The sequence below is a fragment of the Dendropsophus ebraccatus genome, chromosome 4 (genome assembly GCF_027789765.1).
Source record: "Dendropsophus ebraccatus isolate aDenEbr1 chromosome 4, aDenEbr1.pat, whole genome shotgun sequence".
NCBI classification, from domain to species: domain Eukaryota; kingdom Metazoa; phylum Chordata; class Amphibia; order Anura; family Hylidae; genus Dendropsophus; species Dendropsophus ebraccatus.
Window position 1 is genome coordinate 117,998,906 of NC_091457.1, and position 12,145 is coordinate 118,011,050.

The 12,145-nt window shown below is 44.2% G+C and overlaps 1 protein-coding gene across 4 annotated transcripts in view; it reads left to right on the top strand.

Moving 5' to 3' along the window:
• The window catches only part of SHQ1 (SHQ1, H/ACA ribonucleoprotein assembly factor), a 95,553-nt gene that overhangs the window by 14,101 nt on the left and 69,307 nt on the right, over nt 1-12,145 (top strand). For all 4 annotated transcript variants that reach the window (XM_069966870.1, XM_069966871.1, XM_069966872.1 and 1 more), the window contains 2 exons: nt 2,142-2,293; nt 4,764-4,876. In XM_069966870.1, coding sequence (XP_069822971.1) covers nt 2,142-2,293; nt 4,764-4,876 — 265 coding nt within the window. The remainder of the gene's footprint in view (nt 1-2,141; nt 2,294-4,763; nt 4,877-12,145) is intronic.

A 12,145-nucleotide genomic window follows, 5' to 3' on the forward strand; every position in this document is an offset into this window, starting at 1 on the left:
AAAAAAGCCCCCCGCTGGAGTACCCCTTTAAATGCTATAGACAGACAGATGCAAAAAAGGCCTGATCTGTTTTTTTTATGCTTCTGCATACATTCTTTTTTAGCCAGTCATGCGATACTTTGCGCATACTCCCTCTGGGAATTAGGAAGCCCCCCCCCCCCAGGGCCATATCTGGTTTTGATATTTTACAGTTAACAAGTTTTCCAGATAAACAAAATGATTCATGTCCAGCGATCGATATTCGGCCTCCTGAGAAACCTGGTGCGCTGCAGATTTCTGTCCAGAGAGCTCATACAATGTTCCCTGAGGGGGGACGCTTATCCCTCAGGAGTAATTCAGGTGCACAAAGCATAGTCGTGCTGCTTGACTTCCTTCTCCGGAGTCACAGTCAGTCTGTGCACTGGTATCTGGCCCTAGGGATACTTAAGGATGGAGACAGCTATTAGCTGCAAACTGGCATTTATCCCTTGGGAAATACATGATAAAGCCTGTTTTACTCATATATAGAGGAATAGAAGAATGAATGCTGGTTAAAGCAACATATTAATTGCATTGCTTAACCAGGGAAGTAGATTTATCTTCTGGGGGAATCTTATAGTTGTTTTTTTTCAATTCCTGCAGTGAAAAATGAAGTCTAGCAATCCAGCAAGAATTAGCTGAGCTTGATATCCTAGTTATGCCTGGTTAAGCTCTATGCTTTATGAAGGAGTATTACAACAATAGAGAATTCCACTGTATGATTGGATAATAGGATTACCAACAGTGGCCATTCTGTTTCCAGCAGTGATTGCAACAGTGCCACAAAGTGGTGGAGGGTGGATAGTGCAGACTTTTTTTCTGTTACAGTATAAAGCATGTATTGAAGGAGCATTCTCCACACCCTACAGCCATGTTGCCCAGTAGCGGCTTGGCAGAGCTTTCTGCTTTTTTTTTTTTTTTTTTTTTTTTTTTTTTTATTGCACAGCTCCCTCGCAGCCAGTCACTGGCAGAGGTGGGTCACCACTACCACCAGTGAGTGGTTAGCTGAACATACATATTCCAAGATTAACAGACCTCTGACATCACGGTAAAACCATATACAGGTATATTGCTTGTCTAGATCCACTCCTCTCCTTACACTCATAAATGTGGCCCCACAGGCCATGCTGGAAACCCCCAGACACCCCAGACCCGTGCAATATCCCCGCCTCCACCTGGGTTATTTTATGTTAGAATACCAAAAAAAAAATAATTAAATTGGAGCAAAATTAAGTTCTGATGATTTTATGCAGACGTGCATATAGACATAGGAATAAATGCTATCTATAAACTATGCTATGCGCATTTTTTTTTTTATTCTTAGGCGGTATGGTGCGTTTTATGAAATTTTACATTTTGACAATATCCTCTCTGTAGGCAATTAACTGCCCCATAGCGGTTCCCTGTAGGTAATGTACATAATCCCCACTCTTTAGACAATTTCCCCTTTAGTAATCACCATCCCCTGTAGGTAATGTCCCCTCTGTAGGCAATCCATAGTGTACTAACCACCTCCCCATGTAGGCTTAATTGTAATACTACACACAACCTGAGGACAGGGATGGTGCTGTTTTTTTTTGTTTGTTTGTTTTGTAGTAAGAAAGTAGCTGTGCTTTTTCTAATCTTGGATAACCCCTTCAACCCTTGCAGTGCTGTAGCATGTAAGTGATGCAGAGCTGTGTCGCTTACACGCTCTTGCCACAACAGTCATGTCTCCTCGAGTCCTGCACTTCTGTAAATTTTTTTCGGAAATAAACTCTGCGATTTTTCTGAAAATGAAATCGGCAGCTCCCCCAATGGCAAATTAATCAGATTAATTTGAATAATTTCCCAGCCCTATGCCAAATAATTGTCTTGGTTACTAGAGTTACCAAATATTTGAAATAAATCCTGCTGGCTAAAGGGTTAACCCTTCCACCACCATTTTAGTCAGCTAGGGTAGCAGGCAATAAAAGGGTTGTCCAGGTATATTCTCCTAGCTGAGCAACGATCATGTTGCCGATCTTTTGGTTAATACAAGTTTTTTGCAGTGTTTGAAGTACTAGAAATTACTGAATCCTTGGAAGTAACAATTTTAGGATGATCGATACCTACTCTAAAATAACTTTTCTTTTTTAATTGAGGTTCTTCACACGAGACTGTCGAAGATGACGAAGAGGAGTTTGACTGGCAGATAGAGCAGACCCCCTTTGAAGAGCCGTCCAGTGATGCCCTCAGTTCACATTGTAGTTATGGTTTTGGGAACTTGCGTCTCGGCGTGTTTGGGAGACTTCAGGTATGTGATCTGTGTATAGGGCTAATGTAAAAAGTGCTATCTACTGAGCCTATAACACAGCTTGATAATCATGCAGGAAGATATATATTTTGTTGGCGATGTCCATGCGGCCCATGCCTCTAGTGTAAATACCTCTACACAGTCACTCTTGCTCCTGCTGGCAGCTAGTGATGAAACTTCTAAACAGCCTGTCACTGCAGAGACTGGCTTAGAAGTTCCAGTGGCGGCTGCAGGCAGACGTGAGACAGGTATGCGTAAAGTTTTTTTTACTCAGCCATTGGCCGTGCATTGCTATTACACGTTGCGATGTGCGCCTAGTAGCCTAGGATTTTAGGTCAGGGCCAAAAGACATGATCAGCTGATGATTGTTTCATAAGCTTATCGTTGTCTTTATTACACAGAGCGATAATCTGCCAAATTGGCCTGATTATGTAATAGGACCCTTAATAGGACCTGAGAAGAGATGAGCAGAACTCCAGCATGCTAATCACTGGTGGCTGAAAAAGGTGGACAGTCATAGATGTGCCCATGTTTTCCAGGACTTTCCCAGGGCTGCATCCAACTTTATTGACCAATAATCAAATGCCAAACGATCAGACTCGAGCATGCTCCAGTTGAGCTCTTCTCTAGACCTGAGACAACATGCGGGCATGATATAGATGTGATGCCATCTTTATCTGCTAGTCTTTATTACCACACCTCAGTAGTTTCATGTCTTATTAATTGTTATTTAATTGCTGATTTCTATCTCTTGGCATAGACTTCTGCCGCTTGGAGAGGATTCTGCTTCAGTGTAATAGCTATCAGTTCCAGCGCCTCAGAATATTTTGTCATATATCGTCCCTTGGGTAAATGAAATTTTAAATGTTGCTGGGACATAAGAAGCCAAAGAAATAATAAAGCCCCCCTTTATTGGATACATGGGAGGATTCTGATTTTATATATGCATAGTTCATAGCCTATTGAAATATCTGTGTTACAGTTTCCGGTCTTTTTTCTGGATCTCTATTTTTAGTGCATGAGAATCTTCTTCACTTATAGATGCTGTGAACATTTATGATATGGTTACAAAACAGTGTGTTTAGAAATTCACACTTTCAGGGCCCGTTCACACTGAGAAATTCTTTTGAAATTTCATGTCAATTCTTTCGGTGGAGGGCACATGAGGCATTCTATTCATTGAATAACACAGGCAGTACTTCAGGCAGAGTCCGTGGCACAGGCTCTACTTGAAATTCCGCAAGAATTACTCAGTGTGGACGGGCCCTCACTCTGACAGCACTGACCGCAATAAGAGATCCTGGGAATATAGTTATATTGCAGCAGCCAAAATTAGATGGGAAGCCGAAAACTGTCAAGCAAGCTGTTTTACACATTTCGTGAAACTCCGATGTTTGTAAAAAGGACTATATGACTTCCTTTTGGGGTCAAGCTAAAGCCAGAGCAATTTGTGACAATGCTATAAGAGAAAGTTATGTGTCTTGGTGTGATTGTTTTATTTAAATATAGTTTTTATGACATTAGAAGTCATTAGGGGTAATTCATTAAACAGCCTGCTCAACTTTTTTTGGCTTCCTGATCATCTCCAGCGACTGCAAGAAGGCTGGAAGGGCTGGGAGACCCTTGGTGCTAGGGTAGATGTGGAAATGGGAGATGTGGTAAAAACGATGAGATGTTAAAGAATTGTGTAGCGGCTTTTATTACAGAAAAAGAAATGAGAATAAACTTTTTCACATGAATTTACTGTGACCTTCCCATTTAGATTGACTGACTGAAATTTTCCTAAAAGTTGGAATGGAAAACCCCATTGAAACGAGCACCAAAATCCACATGCCAAAATGTTGGTTTTGAGGGTTTTTATTTTTAGCAAAGGACCGTTTTTTAATTTTAACCTTTGTTCCTATTTACTACTGTGACATTGATGCTATATAGTGGTCCCCTGCTGATGCTTCTATTATTTAGCCAGAGGGATAAAGAGCTGCTATAGCTCAGGAGAACCACTGCCATCTATTACATGGCTGTCTCTGCTATTTGAATAAGTACTGTGTAATACCACATTTGACCTGCAGTGGGCACTACAGGAGACATTTACAGTTGCCAACAGCTTCACCTATTGATAACCACTGATCTTTCGGGGATCAAGTGAGCGCTGCAGGGTCCTCAGTTACAATAGATGTTGTTGAGATGTAACATCCCATATAACCCTGAGCATGGCCGCCTCCTTATGGAGACAGGTGCTTATTAGTGATAACATTGCTATGGTAAGTAGCATCTTCCAGTAATAGTGCATATTATATTCTGCTTGTGTCCGGCTTTGTTCATAACCTTTAGAGCAGAACTGAACGGTCACACAGGAGCCGGTGTTCGTCGTCCCCTCTATGGCGGAGTACATGTTTGTGTACATTATCATTCATCCCTTGAAGCCTTTGTGCTCGGCACCTGGGTGACACGCTGCACTCTGCTCTTTCAGGAGGAACTGAATGATGTTATTGACTTAAGAGATCCAGACGTCACCCCAGCCTCAGAACGCACGCGGAGGCGCCTGGCAGCTGAAAAGGCCAAGTTTGACCCTGATCATTACCTGTAAGTGCCTTTTAATGTCTGTGAGCCAGCGCATTCCCCAGTAGGATTGACATCACTTTATGGAGAACTCTGGATTTGATCCTCTAAGATCTGGCGTCTGATTTATTTAGTTTTTCTGTGTGTTTCTTTTTATGTATTTCCCCTATGGCCTAAAGGAAAAAAAATCAGAATGTGATCATATCTTGATAGGATGTAGCAAACCTTTAACATTTTACAAACTACGATACAGAACACTGTGATTGTATGTGTGCAGAGGCATGCAATGCCTTGGCAGTAGAGATGAGCGAACCTCGAACATGCCCGAGTCCATCCGAACCCGATCGTCCTTCATTTAATTAGCGGTGGCTGCTGAACTTGGATAAAGCCCTAAGGCTATGTGGAAAACATGGATATTGTCATTGGCTGTATCCATGTTTTCCAGACAACCTTAGAGCTTTATCCAACTTCAGTAGCCACCGCTAATCAAATACCGAACCATCTGGTTCGGATGGACTTGAGGTTCGCTCATCTCTACTTGTCAGTTTAAAATAGTAGCATGTAACACTGTAAATGTAATAGTATGTGACACAGTAAAAGTCAAGGTAAAGTTTGCTACATCTGTATATTGAAGTCTGACACCTACCTTGTAGACGATAGCTCCCTTTTTGTATTGTAAGTGTAACCTTACTCCACTGAGCCTAATGTATTATTAAAGGGGCACTTAAAGGTGTTTTCCCAGGACTATAACGTATCCCTTGTCCATAGGATAGAGAATAAGTGTCTGTTTAGTAAGAGTGCAACCACAGGGACCCTCATTAGTCATGAGAATGGGGCTCCCTTGTTCCTTGAGTATGTAAAGCACTGATTGAGCATGCACATGGCTGCCCCATTCACTCACTTTGGGACACCTGAAGATTGCCATGGTCTGTATTTGGCTATCCCTGTGAGACAGTAAGAAACACATCTGGTTATGCAGTGATAAATCCTCTATATGGTAGCATTGCATTGCAAGCTAGGTAACACACCATGTGGAGGTGTAACGGAGACTGATGAGTACTAAGTCTGCCTAGATCAGTGGTGTCAAACTGGGGTCCTCCAGCTGTTGCAAAGCTACAGTTCCCATCAGGCCTGGACAGCTAAAGCTATGGGATGGGAATTGTAGTTTTGCAAAAGCTGGAGAGCCACAGTTACACACTAGTTGCCTAGGTAAAATCACTTCCTTGCTCCCAGACAAATTTGCCTTTCTGGTACCTAAGAAAGCTAGGTCATTTGCACAATGCATGATTATTCACAAAAAAAATTTCCATTGCAGATTTTTAGTTGTTTTTTAGTTCAGTTTTTACACAAATCTGAACACAGAACACCTTAGGCTAGGTTCACATCACGATTCTGCAAAACGTCTCACTATATCCAAAACTGACATAGAGAGGCGGATTGCAGAATCATACAGAAAAACGCTGTCAACCATGTTTTTGTGTACCTTACAAAATGTAAAAAAACATCTGCAGTGTCCTCTCACCAAGTTCTCAGACTAGCAGTGACTTTTCTGATCTGTGACACAGTGCCCAAACAGTCTCCAAACTGTACAGCTGCTTGTCTGCTCTTCCTGCTCACTTATCCCCTTGACCCCTCCATAGGTTATAATGGACTCAGCAAACCAGTCTTTACTTTGCTCCTATATAATGATGGCTTTGTCTGATAATGCACAGATAAGAAGGGAGGGGGGAAAACAGCTTTTTGAGTACAGAAAGAGGCTTTTTGCCTACTAAAATCTGTTAGTAAGTGAGCAATGATCTAGCAGATCACCACTCGCTTACAGTAGTGTTAGGCTGTATGATACTTCCCTCATACCTTCCATTGTTTTGCTTATTCCCTACACCCGATCCTTCAGCTTCGCCCAGCTTACAAACTCCATTATAGTTAAAAGGGTTATCCAGAATTAGAAAAAAAATTACAGCTTTCTTCCAAAAAAAAACAGCACAACCCCTGTCCTTAGTTTGTGTGTGGTAGTGGCTTAAAGGGAACCAATCAGCCCGTTTGAGCTGATATGGTTCCCTTGAGCATTGTATAAAGCACCTGGAGCGGCCCCTGCACATGCGGCCGCAGCAGGTGCTTTATAACGGAGAAAATGACTTTTCCCCGGCTCGTGACTACATACGAACAGGGAAGTAGTCATGGTGGGCGGCTCCCCGCTCGTATCTAGTCACTGCGCTCTGCCTGTCAGCGCGCTCAGAGGGGATGATTGACAGGCAGAGAGGTCCATTACTGGCCTCTCTGCCTGTCAATCATCCCGCAGAGCGCAGTGACTAGATATGAGCGGGGAGCCGCCCACCATGACTACTTCCCTGTTCGTATCTAGTCACGAGCCGGGGAATAAAAGTCATTTTCTCCGTTATAAAGCACCTGCTGCGGCCGCGGCCGGTACGTGTCTGGGCCACTCCAGGTGCTTTATACAATGCTCAAGGGAACCATATCAGCCCAAACGGGCTGATTGGTTCCCTTTAAGTACAGACAAAAAAAATAGAAGATGCAGCAACCCAGCAACAGCAACCCACAGGTGCACCTTCTGTTTTTTTTTTGTCTGTACTTAAGAAACAAGCAGCGTGCAACCTGCAGTGTGAACAGAGTCATAGATGTGCTGCCAATTTTTTCTTTTTTTCTGTTGAATGTGGGGGCTGTGGCTCCACAACCTCCTGTTGGCCTGCACTCCACCCATGTCCCAAGGGTGCTATAAAAAGAGATCATTTGGCTCCTATCTGCCCAGTTGTAGGCTTATTCAGCCCAGTAGAGGCCATTGCTAGTGTGAGTAGGGACCATGTCTCAAAGACGCCTTAACGTCATGACGACATGGTACACTCTGATCAAATAGTTTGCTAAGATCCTCACTTTTTAATAGCTACAAAGCAGTTGTTTACCGTGTATGCTGGGAGGAGTATATACGGTGAGCCCCTGCACCTGTCGGTTGCTGTTGCACCTTCTGTTTTTTTTTGTCTGTACTTAAGCCACAAGCAGCGTGCAACCTGCAGTGTGAACAGAGTCATAGATGTGCTGCCAATTTTTTTTCTTTTTTTTTCTGGGCCATCATGACAGGTACTCTTTAACGGGGAGTTATCAAGGCTTACAAAAACATAGCCATTTTCTTCCAGAAACAGCACCACTCTTGTCCTCTGTTTGACTGTGGTTTTTCAACCTCTGTTCCATTGAAGTGAATGAAGATGAATTGTAATACCACACACAACCTAAGGACAGGGGTGACGCTGTTTTTGCAAAAAAGTAGCTGTTTTTTTTTCTAATTCTTTATAACATTAAAGGGGTAGTGCGGCGCTAAGAAATTATTCACAAAATAACACACATTACAAAGTTATACAACTTTGTAATGTATGGTATGTATGTGAATCGCCCCCTTCCCCGTGGACCCGGAAGTGTAGTGTACCATACATATCTGACGCGCGTCGTCCCCGATCTTCTGTCAACGACGTAATCTTCGGGAGGCCGGCCGAATCGCTGCAGCCGTCCCTGATGCCGGCCCCCCCTCAGCCACGTCATCGGCTGCTCAGCCGCGATAACTGTGCTCAGCCAATCGCGGCTGGGCAGCTGATGAAGCGGACGCAATTCGGCCGGCCTCCCGAAGATTACGTTGTTGACAGAAGATCGGGGACGGGGGGGGGGGGGGGGGGGGGCGACTCTCGACAGGTATGTATGGTATGGAACACTACACTTCCAGGTCCAGGTGCGGGAGTGGGGGAACACGGGGAAGGAGGGTGATTCACATACATAACATACATTACAAAGTTGTATAACTTTGTAATGTGTGTTGTTTTGTGAATAATTTCTTAGCGCCGCACTATCCCTTTAATTTTCTCTAGTCTGTCCCTCAGTTACTTAGTAAATAATACTTGTTGGTCAACCATTTACTTGTTTGCTCATTCATTCGTGCACATACAGTCATTATTCATTCACTTGTTTCTCATTCACTTGTTTTCTCTTCTGTTTCTGCACATACCCAGTCATTTATTCATTTAGTTGTTTGCCTTCACTCACATCCAGGAGCCTTTCACCTGTTAGCCTATGCATTATTGCACACACATAGTTGTTGTTTTGCCGTAGTATCCACCTCTGCTGTTTGCTTCTTCCTCCTCTTATCTTCCCTTTCATATGTCAGTGAATAATAGCGCTCCTCTTTCCTGTATATTGTTGTTGCCGTCCTGGTCCTTCTCCTTGCCTCCCGTCTTTTCAGCTTTTATCTCCTTGATCCCGGTACTATCCTTCTGCTATCCTCAGTGTCTCTATGGCTACAGTGCTCCGCTCTGTCATCGCAAGCCTGAAAATGGTGTTACACTAAGCTCTGCCTACATCCCGACGCCTCGGAGGGAGCGCTGTCCATCTATCACTTACTGGGCTCCGGCCCAGCTCAGCAATCCTGCACAAGCCTGCCTGGCTCAGTCTAATCTGCTTGATGAACACCAGAGGAATTCTCTGCAGTTGCCGCTGACATCATTCATTCATCCATCAGCCGGAGCCAACTGGCTGCTCTCCTACCACTGCTTGTTTTTCTATTTTTATTGCAATGATGCTTATCTATTAAGGGGGTGGGGGAGGCTTAAAGGTACTCTGCCTGACACTATACGCAATATAGCCTATTCAGCATAGTGCTGTGCTTTTACAGGCCTGTGAATTCCTAGAAATAAGATTCTTGCTTTCCCTAAAGACACACCACCCTTATGGCTTTTAGATGCAGATGCAGACTGTCCTGGGAAATTCCTTGTCTGGCTATTCCCTGTCTGATCTGAGAATCCCTCCATTTACTTCTGTGACCCGATCCACCTGTGTAGCTCTGCATGACGTGTCAGATCCCCCACTGCTGCCCTGTAGATGCCATCTGGAAGAGACAGGAGCTATTTGCAAAAGCTTTAACCTGTCAGCGAACATCAAGAGAGCGGCTTGTTCTGCTGACAACGCCTGCAGGGTAGTGGCAGAGTGTTCCCAGTAGATTATTTAAAATATGGGCTGAAAATGCTAAAATTACCTTACTCATCTCGCATAGTCCTCCTCCATCTATGTCTTTGGTCCAGCATGGTCCTGACTGTTCAAATGAGGCATGCGACTAATGACAATTGCTGCACATTACTTTGATGTATTGTGCTTAGTAGTGTCACCCTCCGTGGCAACCCCCCCCCCTTTAGTCTTCCCTATAAAGAATGGGATTCCAATAATATAGTACTAGCGACCCCCTTAACCATGATCTGCATTTCAGGGACAGTGAGGAATCCCTGAAGAAGGCAGATATGCGCACAGTCAAGGCTTTCTCCTGCACATAGCACTATCTAAGCCCCCCCCCCCCAATACTTCCTGTATTCTGTCATGATCAGAATTTCCCAACAACAGGCAGTAGAATGATTGCAGGGAAGTGAGATAGACCTTGAGATACCTTGTGGCCAAGACATTCTGTGTCAGGATTTATTTTTTTTTGTAAAGGAGGGGATTTACAAATGTATTAGGAATCACATACTATTATGAGCGGTCACATGGAATGGCCATTTTAAGAGGACCTCTTTGCTAACAAAACGGCTCCACTTCTGCCTCAAGGCAGTGTCTGGTATTGCAGCTCAGCCCCATTCACTTTAATACTGCAAGGTCCTGCAGGTCCATGCATCTGAATCCCTTCTGAAGTCTTCCTCTGTGACTGATCCTTCCCCCCCCCCCCCACCCCCTCGTGCCCTAGTTCAGACGTAAGTTTTTTGAATGGAGATTAATTTCTTCTCTATTGATTCTCCAGGAAGCAAATTATCACAATTCGCTGCCACTCTCAACCCTGGTGAATCGATTCTCCCGTTCTGTGACTGATTTTTCATTCCAGAACTTGCTGTCAGTCATTTTTATAGTTGTCTGGAGGAACAGACTGCTGTGAGATTTCTGAGAGAACGTCGGGTGTCAGATGGCACTTGTAACTAATGCCGGTCTCCACCTGGGAAAGTGCTAGCGGTAATGGAGCTGGCGGACTCTGTGCAGTAATACAGGCTAGACGTCTTTACAGAGGGACATTCACACATACATATACAATTTTAACTCTTTGCTGCTTAAATTTCAAACCCTGTTCTTGCAAAAAATTTTATCAGTCTAATTGTCTTACTTAACCTGTTCAGGACCAGGGACATAACTGTACGTCCCTTTTTGTGGTGCATTTCACGATCTCTGATCGCAGCACTTAACCCTGTTGGTGCTACCATCAGTGTGATCGCAGCATCTGTAAAGCAGAACAGAGGGAGAATTCTTGTATGATCACTCCATTCCTGTCTTTAGGGTAGCTTCACACGTACCAGATCCGCAGCGGATGTCACGCTGCGAGTTTGCAGCAAAATCTGCTGCAGATCCTGATAGTGTGAAGTGAATGGGTCACATACCCACAGCGGAATTTTCATTCCGCTGCCAGTATGTGACCGAGCCTCTTTAACCCCCCCGCATCCTTCCTCCCGCAGCCCTCGGTCCGGAGCATACATTACCTGCTCTGCACCGCGGCTGTGTGTGAGGCTCCCGGCTCCCCCTGCTCCCCATCAGCCACAGTGCTGCAGATAATTTATGCTGCGTGCGGCGGGTTAAAGGGGCCGGGGTCACATACTGGCAGCAGAATGAAAATTCCACTGCGGGTATGTGACTCATTCACTTCACACTACCAGGAACCGCTGCAGATTTTGCTGCAAACTCGCAGCGTGAAATCCCCTGTGGATCCGGTAAGTGTGAAGCTAACCTTAAAGGGGTTATCCAGGATTATCATCATGTTGTGTGTGGTATTAAAATTCAGCTTCATTCACTTTAATGAAACTGAGCTGCAAAACCCACACCCAAACTGAGGACAGGAGTGGTGCTGTTTCTGGAAGAAAGTGGTCATGTTTTTTGAAGCCTGGATAACTATTTTAAAGTATTAGTCATAGAGACATGTCAGAAGTTTTGATCAGTCAAGGTTTGAGTGGGGAGTGCTTCTCTCTCCTTTTCTCTCTTTACTGCAGCAGTTTAATTCTATAGAAAGTATTAGAACTGTTTACTGCAGTGAGGAAAGAGACTGGGAGAGAAGCGCTCAGCTGAGCACTTCACTTGCCTCATTCTAGTGATTGGTGGGGATTAGAGATGAGCGAACCTCGAGCATGCTCGAGTCCATCCGAACCAGATTGTTCAGTATTTGATTAGCGGTGGCTGCTGAAGTTGGATAAAGCTCTAAGGCTGTCTGGTACAACATGGATACAGTCAGTGACTATATCCATGTTTTCCACATAGCCTTAGGGCTTTATCCAACTT